We start from the raw sequence: 18,083 nt of genomic DNA on the forward strand, positions 1-18,083 counted from the left end.
ATTCTTCTCACTCTTCTTGATTGTTAATGTGTTCTTAGCTGTGAAATACCATGAAGAGCACAGAAACTGGCAATTTGCTAAGTTATCTCTGCGTCCTAATACAACCAGAGTATGCCAGGATATGTAAGCTCAACTGGAGGTAGAGGATGGTATTTTAATTTCTGTTCTTCACAGGAATCTGTGTTCAAAGCAAAACAACAAAAGTGAAACCTTGGCCAGGGCTATAACCCATCTGATCCTCTCTTCAAGAGCACATACAAGAAAATCAAGCCCTAGGAGAAGGTTTCCCATGGTTTCCTAGTAAGAATAGAACCGTGCCCTGGCCCAGTAGCTGATGTAACTGAAGTCCTCAGCGAGACCACAGCAATGTAAAAAGATGTTTCTACATCACCGGCAGGTTCACCTCGTCTCCCTGGAACTCAGCAGCCTCAGGGAGAGACTGCTCACAGGACTCTCTGAATGGCAGGCAGTCAGCATAAGGTCTCGGCATGCTGGGCCTCTGTCCTCAGCTCCAAATCCCCAGTGTTATCTGTTCCTAGCAGTGATGGTGTGAGTGTGTCAGCAACAGTGAAGACAAGTGGCTGAAGCTTCCTTTTGTGCTGTCTACATACAACAGCCACACAGGCCCCAGGTATGGCTCCTTTATGATGGTAAACCTGTCTCAGGAGTGTCAACCTCTTCTCATCACACTAGACCCTGCCAGAAAAACCACCATTCACTCATTGCATCATTATGGGATCAGCCACTATTGAACCAGACACGACCATCGTGCCGTTAAGAGCACCTCGGATAAACATGTCACTTCTTAAATCAAAGCATCAAAGCTTCCCAGCTTCTGTTGATGTTTACAGGGAGTGCCAGGCTAATAAGACAATAGTGTACCAGGTACAAGCACCTAAGCCTATCCAGTCATCCAGTTTAATCCCCCAACAACACTCACAGGCAGCCATTGCTATTCCTGCTGTTATAAGACTTAAAAATGCCATTTATGAAACCTTTACTTCATTTCTACTCTGCAGATCGTTCTTCTGTAGACTTTCTCGAATGAGAGAATTCAATTTGTCCAGTCTAGTCAGGAACTCACTAGGAAAGGAGCTGAGGTGGGGGAAAGTTCAGTGAGGCATCAAGAGGAAGGAGAAGGCCCTGTGTGTCTGGGGGGACAGGGTGTGCACGCCCCTGCAGCAGGGATAGCTCTATATGCATAAATGTGAGGGAGTAACGGGCACCCAGGGGGAGGCGAGGGCTGCTGTTTGGGCTTGCTACTTACCAGCTCTGTGTGAACTTTAAGGTGGGCCTGTAGCTTATATTTATCTGGAGTCGAGTAGTCACAGCCGTCAGTGGGACACTTCAGCAAGATGTTACTGTGTTTCTGAATTACATGGCGTTTAAGGCAGTTTTTGGTGATGGAAGAGTAGTGACACTGGGAGCAATAATACAGATGTTCCCGGGTGTGGGTGCGGACATGCATGTCAAAATGCACTTGGTACCAAAAAAGTTTGCCTAAAAAAATATTTTCACATGAGAACAAGGAAGTTTCTTTAATACTAAACTTGATTTTTTTAAATTATCATCCTTAAGCTACCATATTTATCTCCTTTATCTTGTATGCCCTTCACACTCTCTACCACATTTCTGTCAGGAAATTATTTTTCAAAAATGGCAGTACTCAAGTATTAAGGTACCACCAGCTTGCACATGGTGTTAGGGCCAAGAAAAGAGAAAGGAGAACCAATTATGTCAAACACTATCCTGCAAATGTACAAAGCCAAGAGCCTCCTGGTCCTCTTGACACTCTGGGCTACGGGCCATGCTCTAGGCTGCCCACGTCCTACATTCCTACTGTCTGGGAATCTCCCACGCTGAGCTTTCACTACCAGTCAGAAGGGAGCTGCGTGGGCCTCCCTCTGCAGAGCTGCAGCCAGTCTCCTACCCTTGCTACCCAGTTGATGAAACCACAACTGAAAGCCAGAAGAATGATTCTTCTTGGTCAGAAGGTGGTAGGAGTTGTGGGCAGCCCCCAACATGGCCCTCAGCATGGTCAGCAGTGCATCATCCCAGCCAACTCCTGGAAGGCTCCAACTGGGACTTCTGACACAGGCTCATTGTTTCTATCTATTGCAGAGGAGGGTGGCTCAGGTAGGAGGTGATCTTTGCAAAACAACATGAACTCAAATGGAATCCATGGTAAGAATAGCATGATAAGAATGGAGAGGGCTGCTGGGAAGGAAAGCTCCACTCAAAGGCACACCTGACCAGCATAGCCTTTCCTTACCACAGTATTCACACTCCAGGTCTCCATAAACCTTCCGGATCCGCTCGCAAAGACTGGTGTTCATCTGCTTCTTCTGGAGACTGTCTAGGACCTTCATGAATGCTGTGCTGCCAGGGTGGTGCTCAGAGGACGACGTGCAAGAGTCAGGCTGGCACACACCGAGGTCTCCTCCATCAGCCACTGTAGGAAGGAGGTCTGAGGTCTCTGCTGGGTTTGCCCTGAGACACCTGTTAGAGTCAGATTCACTGGCTGGCAGAGCACCCACATTCTGCCCTCCACTTGGAGGACTCTCTGAGTCTGGTCCAGTACTTTTGGCCTTGGCCAGCAGCAGTGTGACTTCTTCACCCTGAGTCTGGGCTGAGCCTCGATGCTGTGTGTCCGAGGTTAGCTCAGCAGCAGCATGAGGCTCAGCAGAAGAGGTATCAGTTTTCAGTAAAAAATCATCTGAAACCACTCCAAGAGAGTTGAGGTCGGAATTGACCACAGTGGTTTCCAGTTTGCAGGGGGACAGGGAAACACTGACACTCTGGGGGTTGGCCAAGGGCACGGCTGGGGCACATGCTTCTCCAGGGGCCTCCAACTCCCTCAGCCCCACCTCAGGCTGAGCTTCCCCAGGACAAACCTCCCCCTTACGTACATCAATTTCTGGACACACAAATTCCTCAGCTGCCAGTGGTAGCTGGTTTCCCAAGGCTTCCTGCTGGATATCCCCACCAGGCTCCAGGAGGCAGAAACTCTGGTTGATGGAGCTAGTAAAAACCAAGGTCTCCTGGGCCGCCCCATGCACCTCTCGGATATGGGAGCGCAGCCTGATTGAGCTGACAAATTTCTTGAGACATATAGCACAGACATACACAAAGGGATGCTTCCTGACATGCAGTTCCAAGGCCTGGTATTTAGTGGCCCCATGGCCACAGAGCTCACAAGCAAAGGGCCACTTGTCACCATGAACCAGCATGTGGCGGTCTCGGTCTAACTCATTCTTGAACTTGCGCTCACAGATATGACAGTCATAAAGCAGCTGCCGCTTGCCTTCCCTCGTCATTAGGCGTAGCTCATCTAAGGCCTCCTTGACCTTCTTGTCCTGTGGGTCATGCATGTCCCGGATGTGCTTGATGAGGTTCTTGACATCTGAGTATTTCTTCTTGCAGAAGCGGCAATGCTGTTTGATTTTCTTGTGTACTCGCTCAATGTGTACCTTGAGGTGGCCTTTGCTGAGGCAGGTGAAGGAGCAATAGTCACAGGCAAACTTCTCTCCAGTGTGCTTGCGCAAGTGAACATTGAGGTTAGCCTTGATGGCGCTGGCATAGCTGCACTGGGAGCACTTGTATGGCTTCTCATTAGTGTGGATCCTCAAGTGGGCCTGCAGTGAGTGCTTGAACTTGAACACCTTGTTGCAGTATTCACAAGTGAAGATCTTCAACTGGGTGGGACCTAACCTAGGGATGGAAGATGGCACCATTAACTTCTGGAGACCTTGAAGCATTCCAATGAACCAATTACGAAGCCTATGCAGTCCGCCACAGGGGAGCAGGACAAAGGTTCAACATCTACTCATTCAGCAAATATGACTTGTGAATCAGAACAGAATAGGCACAGACAATGAGGAAAGAGGATGCGGGTCCTTGAGGAGCATAAACTATAGTGGGAAGAGCATAAACTATAGTGCAATGTGCAATGTCCCACAAAGCATGGTAGTCACTGAAAGGAGCATGTGCAGAAAAGACAGGACACCTCTAAGGGAACAAAGGCTTCTGGGAATGCCTGGCAAGGCAACATCTGTGTCAAAGCTCAATGAACAGGAAAGGTGGTAGCAAGAGAAGAAAATAGAAACAGGGCATGACCATACAAGCACAGACACTGGGTATGCTTCAAAGCTGTGTTCATTCTGGAATACATGAACAGGAGCAAAATCTGTCCCCATGAGACTAGACAGAATGAGCTTTTTCAGCAAAGTTGGTAATCCACACCTGCCTATTCATTCCATTAACTGTCTGGGTAGATTTCGTTCTCTTCAAAAGCTTGCATGGGGGAGACCCCTCTGGAGAGAAAGACCCTTGGCCTTTCTCTATGCCCTCCCTTCTACACAGAAAGGGAGAAAACAGATGGATAGTAATGCATTTGGAAGAAGACCTATGGTTTGCTAGATGGCAGGGATGTGCCTGCCTGTGGTGAGCAATAGCTATCAAGAGAGGCATCTGTGAGATTGGCCAGTGATGGTCCAGGTCTTAGGTAGGAGAGCCAGGCTGCTGGGCAGGCTCACTGCTGATATGAACCACACTCCTACCTTCTGAAGCTCTCCTACATAGCTGATGGCTAACTCACTACCAACTGTCCTCTTCTACCATTTCTGGGTTAGAGGAATGGGGAAAACAGCACTGCCTTTATTAACTTCACATGCCATTAAATAGTTTCTACTGATTAGACAAGACAGCATGTGTTAGATTTCACATATACAGTGGTAAATAAAAGCATGATCTGTCTCATGGAACCTACCTCTTTCAATGCGGCAAGGAATATACTGGATGAAATACAGAGGTTCTCACTAATAATCAGTGAGTGCTTACAACTAGCCCTGCGTGGACTATTTAACCCCCACTTTCATTAGACCCACTTTACACATAAGGAAACTAAGCATCTGTCCAACAGCAAACAATTGCTTAGTGACTTGACCCCAAGGATCACAGGGCCTCTGGAGCATGCTCAGCCTTCCTCATCCTCCTTATGACATAAACTCTCTTGTGCACAACAACCCCCCTACAGTGTGACTGCGCACGTGGAACAGGGGCTTTCAGAGGGGCTACTCCTGCTACCAAAACTGCAGGCACTGAAATATGAGACCACGAACCAGGAACAAGAACATTGAGAGTGATCAAGGAAGCAAAAGAGAATGCACCTCTGGCAATTGCTGCTTCCTCTGGAAGGTCTATCTAGGCTAGCCAAGAAGGATTTATGACACACTAATAACCATGCAGTGCTATTAATTAGCCCCATTAAACTATGCCTACCACAGATATAAGGTCTGTATTGATGAGGGGATTCATACAACTGTCTCTTTAAATTTAAAGCACTTAAGTGGACTGCAGTCCATAAATGCTAAAGAGTACAATTCACATGATGAAATTACAATATTCAAATTTGGAAGTTACTAGTTCACCTGTATCCTACATCTAAAGCTTCTTTAAGGAAAGTAATTTGGATGTTTCCCAAATGCCAAACACATCCAGAAGCTAATACATTTTATAAAGAACACTGAAGAAAAAAGTCCTGGACTCATCATATTAATTAAATAAGCAAATACCTCAGCATTTCCTCCTCTGTGGAGAGACTTAAATGGTCTTAAGAGACTCTTTTGCTCTTCGTTTTTATATTATTAGACAAATACCTAGCAGAGTCCTGAGCGGCCTGCTTTGACAAAAGATGCTACAACTAGTGACATTGAGAAGTTGGCTCCATTGGGTTTTAAGCTGGATCCCTAAGTGATCACTGAGCACCAGTGCACAGAGCTGTGATGGGGGCAGAATGCTTTCTGAATTACCTTACAGCAAGTGTTTCCTAATCGGTGAGAGAGGTACTGCTGAAGACTATTCAAAGGACACCTTAGCATTGTGCCTTTACCTCTAGGAATCTAAGGAACAATGGGACAGTCAGTTGAAGAAAGGAACACCTTCACACCCATTTTTCACAACAGTTAAGGACAGAAAGAGCCTTGAAGCCTCCCACATAGACACAGAGTTTGTGTTCAGAGCCTGCTCGTCTATTTGTCCACTGACTTCAACGGGGCCATACCCAACTAAGATTTATCTAGAAAGCAATAAACACCCCAAGTCTGGGGATAAGGGGCAGGTTTTGATGTCCATTTAACTTTTAAGTATATATTCCTGGACGTAACAATTTCACCTGGAGCAATTTGTACTTCAGGAAATTCTTTAGAAGCTTGGGAAGGTGAATGTCCCAGAGTGTGAATCACTGCACTGCCTATCACACCAAAGCATGGCTGTTTCACCCGGGCAGTGTGACACTTGCCTATAACATTGTGGCATATGTCTCCATATATGTAGGAAGCTGAGACATGAAAACTATGGGTTTAAGAACAGCCTGGGCTACATGAACTTTTAAAAGAAAAGCCACTTAAATTATAATAGAAACACATAAAAAAAAGAAGACAATTTGGGGGGATATCAAGACTCCTGGCTATCTTGAAGCTTGCTTTGTAGACCAGGCTGGCCTTGATCCACCTGCCTCTGTTCCCGAGTGCTAGAATTAAAAGGTGTGCACCACCACTGCCCAGCTACAAATATTTTCAATATGTACTAAAATTGAAAGATTTTTTCAAGATTCAGTAAATTTTTTAAAGAAAAAAAACCAGCATATTTAGTATTTTGTATTTGAAAAATAAGACATGTATATTAATATATTTATTAGTATATCGTGAAAAAATATCAAATATACGCAGTGAACTAACAGTGCTAGTGGAATCCAGAAAGAATGATTGGTTCCTGTAGCTCCCACCATGAGGGCTGTTTCAGTTTTCCCTATTGAAAGGCAGACACTCTAACGGTACCAGGCCCTGTTTGCACCTTCTCATAGTTGAAGAATACAATTGACTGGGTAACATGTGAAGACAAATGTGTGCTCAGTCCTTAGGGTGCACTGTTCTGCTTTGGTCTCTGAAGAAGAACTATACTAGGACATGATGGAGGGGTGGCCTCTTCAGCTAAGCTATAGGTTAAAACCCTATAGATAAGGTCATGAATAGAAACCAGGCCAGCAGATGTACATATCTCCCTTGCTCTGTGTGCATGGCATTTGCCGCCCACCTTTAACTTTAATGGGACAACTCACCTGCTTGACTTCATGGGCTGCTCATATGGGGTCTGCTGAATGGCGTATTCTTGGTACCCTCTCCGTGGCACCAGGTCTGCTGCAGTGGTCTCGGGAGGGGGTGCTCCTGTTTCAGGGGGCCCAGCCTCCACTGGAATAATCTTGGTAGCACCTGAGATTGATATACAGTGCATTGCTTACTGAGAGGTGCTAACTGTAGCCTGAGCCTGTCCAGCAGAGCCAGAAGGTCCTAAGGGGCTCTTACTGTAGGGCCTCACACAACACATTTGTTTTCTTATTCAGAAAACAGGTGTGTGTATGTGTGTGTGTGTGTGTGTGTGTGTGTGTGTGTGTGTGTGTGTGTGTGTGTGTGAAAGTACAGTTTTTCTAGTAATATGCCCAAATGTCTTCTTAAAGACATTTGCTCTGATTTCACTTGCTCTGATTATGAAACTATATATATATATATCTATATATTTTATAGCAAAACTTTCTACACAGCCACAACTGTTAGACTTGAAGCAAGTATAAAACCACATTACTGCACCATGGGGTGGCAGAGGAGTAAACAAGTTGGAAATGTGAGCACCCTGTTGTTACTGATTTTCTTCCCATGAACAGAAATGGGAGGTCCAAAGAGAAAACCCCCAGGTCACCTTTGCTTCAGCAATTCTGTAACATAAACGGACCCAAGAACTCTCAGAGCAGGAACACTTTGTGGGTGTGGGTGTGTGACACTGGGTATAAGTATGTGTATAGATGTGTCTATCAGTCTATGTGTGAGAAAGCAAGTGTGTATGAGTATGCATGTGACTGTGCTTTGGTGCATGAGTCTGTGTGGGTGTGTTGGATGCGCATGAGTATAAAAAGATATTAGAGTTGGAGAGAGTGTGGGAGTGTACATTAGTATGTGTGTGAGTGTGTGTATAAATGTGAAAGTGGGTGTATGTATATGTGAGCTTTGATTGTGTGAGTTTGTGAGTGGAGGGGGGTGGGGAAGGGCCAGGTTAGAGATCCACTCTACCATTTTGTTCTAAAACACTAAAGGGAATTGATTATGCTTTTACACTCATGGGAATCTCTAAATATTACTACAAATTTTTAAGAAAGATTGTAGAAATTTTCTCTAATATCCACTGAGAACAGGAAACTGTCCTATGGGATTTTCCTTATCCACAATAATATTTCTCTGAAGCAGAGTAGGGCAGATGAAGTGACTTTCCAGAAAATTCAAGTAGCCTAATGTTATATGGCCTATTCTCTCCTGAAAACCTTTCTTAGTAGTCAAGTATAAAAGAGAAAATGTATTCAGAGTTTTGAATTTCAATATCTACCATTAGTACTGAAAATAGATGCTTAAAGTGGGTAGCTGTACTGAAAACCCTGAAATGTCCCCATTTTATTAGACAGCTAATATCCACACAGCACACAAAGAGAAAAAGCAATATTATGATGCTACCTAGTTTTTATGTCAACTTTTATGATAATTTGAAATCCATCACAAACTCCTGGCTGGTTTTTATGTCAACTTGGCACAAGTTAGGGTCGCCTGCCGAAAGGGAACCTCAATTGAGTCAATGTCTCCATCATGGCCTATGAGCAAGCATTGGAGAACTTTGATGTGTCAGGGCCCAGGTCACTGTGGACAGTGCCAGTGCTAGGCAGGTTTGTGTAAGACAGCGGGCTGAGCCAAATGTGGTGGTGCATTCCAGCAAGCCATGAGTGAGGAAGCCAGTAAGCAGCATCCCTCCATGGCTTCTGCTTCAGTTCCTGACTCTGGGTTCCAGCCTAGAGTTCCTGCCCTGACTTCCCTCTGTGATGGCCTATGAACTGAGAGTGCCAAACTAAAATAGATCCCTTGTTCCCAAAGTTGCTTTGGCCATATTTTATCACAGCAATAGAAACTCTTAAGACACTGCTTGCTTGCTTGCTTGCTTGCTTGTTTTTCTAAAATAGTCTTTCCTACAAGAGACCTTTAGAAAAGAAAATATAACATATCTATAAGGAAAAGGAGAAATAAATAGAAACTTCCAGCACTAAGAAAATATTTTAATGAATACCACCAAAATGTGAAGAAGCCAGGCAGCATCTACCTGGGCCTGGAGAACGGCTGCTGCTCTTGTGCCATGGGCAGCTCCCACTGCAGTCACTGTAGCTGACAGGGGCACCACCAGTTGCACGAATGGGGAGAGGCACAGAAGGGACTGTTCTTGCATACCTGAGTGACAACAGAGTAGGCTGAGGAGATAGGAGACAGCCCCAGAAGATAAGAAGGTCTGTGATCACTCCACACTCATAGGTGACTAAATGAAACTGCACTAGGATACCTAACACATAAGCTCTGCCCTAGGCCTCCCGCCTCAGGCTGACCCAAGGGCAGCTGTGCTACACACTCTCATTGTATCATTTCCAGCCTGTCCTCAGTCACCTGGAATTGCTTCATGAGCAGTTAAGACCACGCTGATGATAGGTTTCTTCGCTCCAGAAAGCTGCCCTGCCTCTTTTCCTGAGATCTTCTGGACTTTCTCTGTTTTCTGAGCCCGGGGTCTTTTTGAAGTTTTTTCTCGATCATCTTCTTTGTATGTCTTTTCTAGATCAAGGTCTGACTCGTTACCTAGGGAGCAAATGCCAAGATGTATAAGTTTTCCATTCGGAGAGGAAATATGACTCTTACCAGAGGTCATAGCAAAGGAGATGCCTCCCTCCCTCCAGCCTCATGCCTACTTCCATATTCCCATATACATATTCATTCTCTCTCTCTCTCTCTCTCTCTCTCTCTCTCTCTCTCTCTCTCTCTCTCTTTCTCTCTCTTTTTCTGGCCCACAGTGCTTGCAAGACATTGTGCTGGTTTATCCACAATTGCTGGCTCTTCACAAACTCAAAGCAAGCCATGTTCACTGTATCCAGGTCACAGCTGGGTACTGGGAATGAACTGCTGGGCAAAGCAGCATAGACCCTGGGCTCAATTTCATGAACCACATTAATATCGGCACTACAGAGAAAATGATTTGAAATTCACAGTCCAAGACAGTCCTTCTCTTAACCAACTTATGCTTCCCAGGCACATTCTCTGTGCCAGGCATGGTGGACACACAATAAGAACATACCAAGCCCTCAAGGGCCTTCCACTCCAGAGCAAAGAGATACCAGTTGTGATCAAGAGCAGTCTCTGTTCTGTGTTATATGAAACAAAAGTAAAGGACATGGTTTTAGAGGCTACCTGATAGGTCAGATAGGCTTCATTGAGCTGTTAGCTATGGCTGCCTAAAAAAGCAAGGGTTAATGAAGCACTGGATGGGGAAGATAGGAATGTGGTGAGGAAAGAGCTGTGTGGTCTTAGGAATGTGTGTGATAATAAAGGGCGGTCTAACAAAGGCAGACAGAGGCAAGAGATAAACACTCGGCTGAGCGTCCTGGAGGCCACACCTCCATAAGAAAGGAGAGGGTGACCAAAACAGATATCAAGATTAAGAGGTAAGTCCTGGAAGACCATGAATGCTGAGAGGGGCCCCAATCTCCTCTGGTGAGGACACTAAGCCCAGTCAACCTACATTAGAGAAGATATAGACTGTGCCTGGCCTGTCCCTTCTGGGAACTCCTGGGACATGGAGTGATTGTCACATCTTTTAATGGCTCCAAAGAAAAGACAGTATATCCAGGTTTTTACAGGAGCCATTGTTTTTTAAGGCTAGTTGCTACCTTACCTTTCTTAAGACAAAGGGGAAGCCAAGCAAAACATATTTAGGGTATCATGGGACCTGCTGGCTCCCATATGCATCTCTTGAAGGTACTGGTGAGCAACTGAAGCCATCTAATCCAAGGAATAGCTGGGCTGGCTTAAAGCTTTACATGTATGTCATATTGTGGAGAATGAAATAAATGGATTCGCAACCATTCAAATGCAATTGCAGAACAAATGCATCAGTTACAGACGTACAACAGCAGCCATGACAGGTCCAACCTTGGTATTAGCCTGAGGAGTAAGACATATGTCCTTCACATATCAGTGAAGGACAAAGAAGCACTCAAGAATACAAATACCTGGACAGTCCCAAATGAGATAAACAGAGAGAATAAGGGGACAGAGAGCTTTAGTAGAATTACCACGTCTAAAATAACTCACCTGAGGAGCAGATCTTCAGAATGTCTAAAGAGAACACTGGGAGTGATTCCACACATCCCTCTATATGAAACGTGTGTGTAGCAGACAGACAATGGATACAGCCCAGGTGAGTATACAGGCAGCTGTGAAGGTGGGTTTTGGCAAGGGCAGAATATATGGGGTTATAAGGGATGTGAGATTGAAACCAGGAAACATTGAGGTGGAGACAATAGATTAGAGCAGTGGGGGGTTGGAAGGAGCAGGCAAAGGGAGACAAGCAGAAACCAATCTTTGGTGCTTCCTACATCTCAAGTCAGCTCCAGCCAGCACAACACGAGTAAATGTACAACAGATAACCTAGCAGCCATGCTAGCTGAGGTGAAGCTGGGAAATAGAATGATCAAACCCAAGCATTCACACTGTGCCCCACAAACCAACAGTACTTGCCAGGCTCCTGGATCATCTCCAGACCTGCAGGAAACAGTCTGGGTTAGTCTTTAACAGAGCATTATTAGTATTAAATATATTAACATCAAACAAAAGAGAAAAGTGATAGGAAGCATCATGAGTCAGCATTGCATGCTGCGCTCCAAGGCCCAAAGTCAAGGAGCACCACTATACTAACACCATCAGACCCTGAGAGCGACAGGATGGGCACAGTACCTGGTCTCCAAGGTGGCTGGTGGAGCCTCCATGTTGGAAAGCTTGCTATGCAACATGATTCACAACAGTTTTTGTTTTGCTTGATTTTTTTTTTAATGGCTATTACAAAAACATTTCCAAAACCCTACAAATTGTCTGAGTCACAGAAGTCTTTCTGTCGCCTAGATATTGGGTGATGTGTGCACATAAATACTACAGCAGGATATTTGGGTTGCTATAAAAAGGTACAACAACATTTAATGGATTTTTTTTTTTTTGCTTGTAAAATGATGTCTCACTCTATAACAGAATTCACCATGGGATATGATTCGATGTGTGGGTGATATGCCAAGAATAGCTATGTTGACATAAAAAGAGGACCTGAGAATCTGAGCTTACCGTAAGCTTAGCCAGGTTAACAATATAAACCCATAACGAGCAAACAACAGTATCCACTGTCAAGCAGGGTCATAGGGGATGCAGAGGCCCCACCCACTGCAAGGATAGCAGTAGCAAGCTGTGCTGTGGGCGCCAGGTGTACACACTGCAGAAACGAGTGTGAACAGTTGGTGGCTGGCAGCAGGTGGAGACTGGGAAGCCACATCAGATTAAGAAACACTGGAGGGACCTGCGTCGGCCCCAGTAGAGACTATGAAAACATCTCTCACCTTAACTACTGCAGCGACTCCCTCCTCCTGGCTGCAATGTGGTCAGGCTGTTGGGATGCACCTGGGTTGGTTATTTTCCCCATCCTTGTGGCAAAATACCTGACAGAAGCAGCTTAAGTGGTACAAAGTTTGCTTTAGCTAATAGTTCCAAGGAAGTAGCCCACCATAGCAGGTAGTGACAGAGCTAGCTCCAGTAAATGGCAAAGGTGTCTGGTCATACAACTGTGACAATCAGGAAGCAAAGAGTTCTGACCAGAAGCTGTAACCGTCAAAGGCCACCACCAACCAGTGTCTCCTCTGCTAGCCATGTCTCCACTCAAAGGATCCCACAGCTACAACCTCCAATTCCACCCTCAGTAGGAATGCCACCACCCTTTGTAGGAACTGAGAATACACTGCAGCACCTGCAGAGTGCCTGGGCTACAGGATCCAGGCTTGGCCAGTCAGGGCTGAGAGAAGGCTGTCAGGAGTTTCTGAAAGCACTTTTTTTTCCTAACAAGCAAAATACTGCTCACAGACTTAACCAGGTCCACTTGTTGAACTGAAGCACAAGCCACTAGGAGAAACCAAGGCAAAGCTTGTTCATAATGTTCATAAAGGAAAAGGGATGTCACACAGCATCTAAGATGTCACACAAAGACAGTCTGGACAACTGACCCCAGTCAGCTTGTTCTATGGATAGATCCATTCTGATCTAAACTTGTTTTTAACTGGTGTCTCTAGCAAGATCTTTACACTACCCTCCACCTTAGCTCCAGAGTGAACCATTCTACAATCCAAATCTAATTAAGTTACTCTCATACTTGGACTATTCAATGCCTACTCTCCTGTCTCCATTAGGAGCTAGTATGCAAGTCTGCAACATTTCCATACACCATCTGTCACAGTACCCACTGAGGCCAGAGCCTGGACACCCAAGTAACACCCTCGAATGCATATCTTCTCCCACTCATGGCTCCAACAACATGGGCTACAAACTGACTGAAAAACCACACTGCATTTAGTCCTTGGACCTACACATCTTTTGTGATTCAAAGAGTAGCTACATTCTGAGGGTGGCTGTTCCCCAAAGACTCATGCACTGAAATCTTAAGCCCTGGTGTAATGGTGTTGAGAAGAGGGGAAAGTAAAGGAGTAAGAGATCAGAGTAACAGAAAAAAGGGCTGCCATAAAGAAGAATGAAGTAATGATGCTTGTAGAAAAATGGATGGAACCAGAGGCCATCATGCTAAGTGAGCTAAACCAGACACAGAAAGACAAATAGTACATATTTTTTCTCATGTGTGTATGTAGACGTGTTTATACTTGTATATGCATGTGTGTGTGTGTGTGTGCGTGCGTGCACATATATGAAAATGCCACAATGAAATCCACAAGCCTATATGCTGATCCACAAAATTAATTAGAAGAAAACCTAAAAGTCAGAGCGAGAGAGTATCATATACCTCTCGCTGCTCCTGTCATCACCATTCTGACATATCCTCCAGCAGAGTCACTCACGAGTGCCTGGCTATGTACAAATGGCCTAACCCAACTTTAGCAGTCACTGAGGCTGAGCCAGCACACAGTCATTCTGAACCACTGTCACAGGTTGCAACTGCTAGAGTCGTGTGGCAGCATCTGAAAGTCCAACTCCCACACCTAAGGCAGTGTCCATGACAAACCTTTCCCTAGGGAGACATAACAAGCATCTACCCTAACCTTATAAGGAGGGTACCAACAGCTAATAAATGTACAATTCTACCAAGAGCAAACTTCAAGAAGCAATTCATTTGTGAGGGGTCACTCAGGAGCTGTTAACTGGTTTGTGGGTATCACCAACCAAAGCAGCCACACCACTGAAAACTCACTTACTTCTGCATGGATGACAACTGCAGTCAATGCTTCACATTCTATGGCCTCTAGTACCTCTGAGCCCACATGCAATAATGGCAGAAGTGTGTGCAAATGACCAGGAAGGGCAGGCAAAAGTGTCTGGAATCTCAGGTGAGGATCCAATGACTCTCACAGGCCAGCCCCTTATAGGAGGAAAGTCAAAGGCCAACAGGCCTGATTTCAGGGTCTCTTATGAGCAGTCAAAGTGGGAAGGATGAAGATAATGGCCATTATGCTCTAAAATGACTTTCTGCAACACTCACTTGGTAGGTCTCACTTGTCCAACTCCAACTCTTCCTTCCTGGGATCACAACCCAATCAATGGCTAGTAGCAACAGCTACTTCCAAACAAACACAAGCTGAGAGGTTTCCAGGAATCCTCCCAGTGAACACTCCTGAGTCCCTTCAGTCTCCAGTTTTACACGGCCTCAAAGGATGCAGATCAACAGCCTAGAATAGCCACAACTTGTGCTTAAGAGACTACAGAATCTTAACACTTAAGTTTTCTCCATGCCATGGGCCAGGCAGTATCCTGAGCATCATGGGAAATGGTTCTTGGAGATAATTTTCTTCTATCCCTTGTGGACAGGAGAATTAATAAGGCCATTCAGAGAGAACTGTCCAAACTTGCTCCAAAGTGGGGTACATAGAGAGTAGTGAAGAATTCAGGTGTTTAGTCATAGCAATGAGAAAAATAATCAATACAACTCTTGACCTAGTTGTTCATGAATTTTCCAGCACTCTCACTTGACCTATCTCTGTTTTTCAAACACAGTTGCCTTCCCCGACCAAAACATCTCCTGAACATCGGCTGACAGTCATGATGGTAGGTGCTTCTTTAAACATGTGGTATTTCCAACTTTCAGCTAGCACGCTTCGAGGCCTTTCCTTGAAGTGTTTTAAACAGGCTCTTGCTTCCTCTGACTTCAGGAGCTCTTCTACTTTCTCCCTCACCCCCACCCTTGCCAATACTTATATTCTCTGTAGCTTCCTTTGCTTTGGAAAATTCAATAGCTCATAATGGATCTGCTTCTCTAGTTCTCCCTCTTGCAAACCATGTAGGATTTAGTCCTACTGTCTGCACACTGCCAATGGGCCAACATACATATCCAACAGTCTGCTAACAATGGAGGACAGTCAGTAGACAAACACCACACTGTGTCTCTGGTCAGGATCTTCCAAGGCAGGAAAAGACTGACACTGGATGTGAACACAAGAAATGAGTCACCCAGCAGAAGTATAATTCACCTGAACCAGTAAAGCGCAGGACTTGACAGGCAGTGTGAGTTTACATTTCCTAAGTGTGGCTGTGCTCTGGGTTCTTATGTAGCAAAGACATCCACATCTCACGCCAACATCCCTACTACTGGTCAGAAAAGCTACTGAGACTTTCTCATCTGTCTCCCTAAAAGAGAAGCCCAGTGAAGTTAGCAGGGTTCAGCCCATTCCGCTGAGCAACTTCCACAGTGCCCAATACAAGATGAAGTAGAAAGAGATACTCAACAATGTGGAGAGAGATAGGAAGAGCTACAGATCTCAGAGAAGGGAAGTCATTTATTCCTTAAGCAACTACAAGGAAGGGTCCCAGGTGTCTGGCCCTACATGGGGTACCAGGGACCTGAAAAATGGCCAGACCTGTCGCCCATCCTCCGGCAGCTCAGAAGCAACCATGGGGAACAATGACTAGACCGCAGTCATACAGCTCACTGGACTCTATTGTCTGTCCCCTCTGCCCTTGAGGGGACTTGTCCCAATTCCTCAGAGACATTATAAGGCAGGGAGAGGGAGGCATGACATAGGTGAGATTCTCCCTGAAGTGACAGACCGGCATCATGTGTAAGTCTCTTCAACTGCAAGCATGTTCCACTGTCCCCTCTTGCCTCTGAAACTGTGCAAGGCCAACTGTTAGACAAAGTACATGGGAAGGAGTCAACTGCATGAGGAGTTCCACAATGGGACAAGAATGTGGTCAAATAGCAAAGCCTATATGATAGAAATCTAACAGAATATGTCCCAGACACAACCGACAGGCCTAGTTGATACTGGAATGGTGAATCTCAGCTGTCCTAATGCTGTGACCCTTGTATACAGTTCCTCGTGTTGTGGTTACCCCAACCATAAAATTATTTTGTTACTACTTTATAAGTGTAATTTTTCTACTGTTATCAATCATAATGTAAAGACTTGATATATGACCCCAAGAGGGTTATGACCCACAGGCTGAAAACTGATGCATTGGGCCATGATTGCCACAACTATCACAGCAGTCTTCAGAAAGCCTGGCCAGCTTACAGGCAGTTCATAGACTGCAGCTGCTAAGCAGTCCCCTCCCAAGCCCAGCTCACTCAGACAGGCCCAGGCCATCTGCGCTTAAGGCTAATTTGGCCAGAATAAAGAGTGGCATTTGCTCTCTGTGCCTTCAGCCTTGTCTCCACAAACAGCAAGAGGCTATTTTCTCCTAATCACTTTATGCAGATGAGCAGCCCCACTTGAGCCTGGGCAAAAGCCTGCCATGCACCAATTGCACAGCTGGCTCCTAGAGCAACAGATGCAGTGCCAGGGCCAGGCATTCTCAACACCATTAAGGCTGTCTAGGGTATTCCCAATTCTTCTGGCTGGGCGGCCATGTTCCTTGTTATGAAGAAGCAATTCTCTGTTCAGCAGACAAGTGTTTATTTCCCCAGCACAGAGGAAGGCTGAACCCTAAAGTCACCGCCTTCCTGTGATGGCAAGGCACAGGGCAGAGTGAGGGACTCCCTATCCAGAATCCACAGTTAGTGTCAACAAGAAATGTGGAACAATTACTCTTGCTCAAGAGACTACCTCATTGACTTCCTTCCCACTTCCTTCCCCCTCAGTATATAGGGTGGATGCCTGGTGAGGAATGGCTGAAGGGATGACAAGCTGATATCTGACTGTCTGACTGTCTGTCTATTTTTATGGTTATGAATGTTCACATACCATGTGCATGCAATGCCCACAGAAGCCAGAAGGCACTGGATGTCCCAGTATTAGAGTTACAGATGGTTTTAAGTTTCCATGTGGGTGTGGGGAAGAGGACCAGGTCCTCTGGAAATGCAGCCACTGCTCTCAGCCACTGAGCCATCACTCCAGCCCCAAGCTGATCCCTCTGAAGAAACACTTCCAAGTTCCAAAAATAAAGACAGCAAAGGTATCTGGGTTGTGGGGTGCTCTTCGGCAGATGCGTGCGTAGTTATACAATGCTGGTTGGAGCTGGGGTGATTCTAAAGGTCACTATGCTAAATGCTTACTCCGAAGCCTGTGGCACAGTGGAGGCAGAGACACCTCTAAGAGAAGAGAGGTCTAGTGAGAACTCGGGTCAGTGGATGAGCCCCAGGTTATCCTAAGATGCTCCTCCCACTCTGTACAGCAGAGTCAGATGATCACAGAGTAAAACTTCTGAGATCTTTCCTCTTTATAAGTCAGTTATCACAAGTATTTTATCATAATGACCCCCCAAAAAATTAACACACACAGTTAAATCTAAGGCAGCATCATTTTTCAACAAGTCTAGAAAAGATTCCCATTCAAAGGATAACAGGACATAAGTTTTAGGAGCTCAGTAGCTGAACCCATCTGAGATACTTAAGATTTAGGACAAACTAGACTATGTCAAACCCCTGCAATCTTTTCTTGTTCCCAACTGATGAGCTGTGTCATCAGGAAGGAGGAAGGCAAT

At 45.4% G+C, this 18,083-nt stretch overlaps 1 protein-coding gene across 10 annotated transcripts in view; it reads right to left on the bottom strand.

Annotated features, from left to right (window-relative positions):
- The window catches only part of Zfat (zinc finger and AT hook domain containing), a 174,861-nt gene that overhangs the window by 95,635 nt on the left and 61,143 nt on the right, over window positions 1-18,083 (bottom strand). For 8 of the 10 annotated variants that reach the window (XR_015624236.1, NM_001134957.2, NM_001414958.1 and 5 more), the window contains 4 exon segments: window positions 9,525-9,710; window positions 7,118-7,268; window positions 2,273-3,711; window positions 1,268-1,500 (listed from right to left, as the gene is read on the bottom strand). Coding sequence is in view for 9 of the 10 variants with exons in the window: in NM_001134957.2 (NP_001128429.1) it covers window positions 1,268-1,500; window positions 2,273-3,711; window positions 7,118-7,268; window positions 9,525-9,710 (2,009 nt within the window). In the remaining variant the exon portion in view is untranslated. 10 annotated transcript variants of the gene reach the window in all.

The sequence above is a fragment of the Rattus norvegicus genome, chromosome 7 (genome assembly GCF_021556685.1).
Source record: "Rattus norvegicus strain SHRSP/BbbUtx chromosome 7, alternate assembly SHRSP_T2T, whole genome shotgun sequence".
NCBI lineage: Eukaryota > Metazoa > Chordata > Mammalia > Rodentia > Muridae > Rattus > Rattus norvegicus.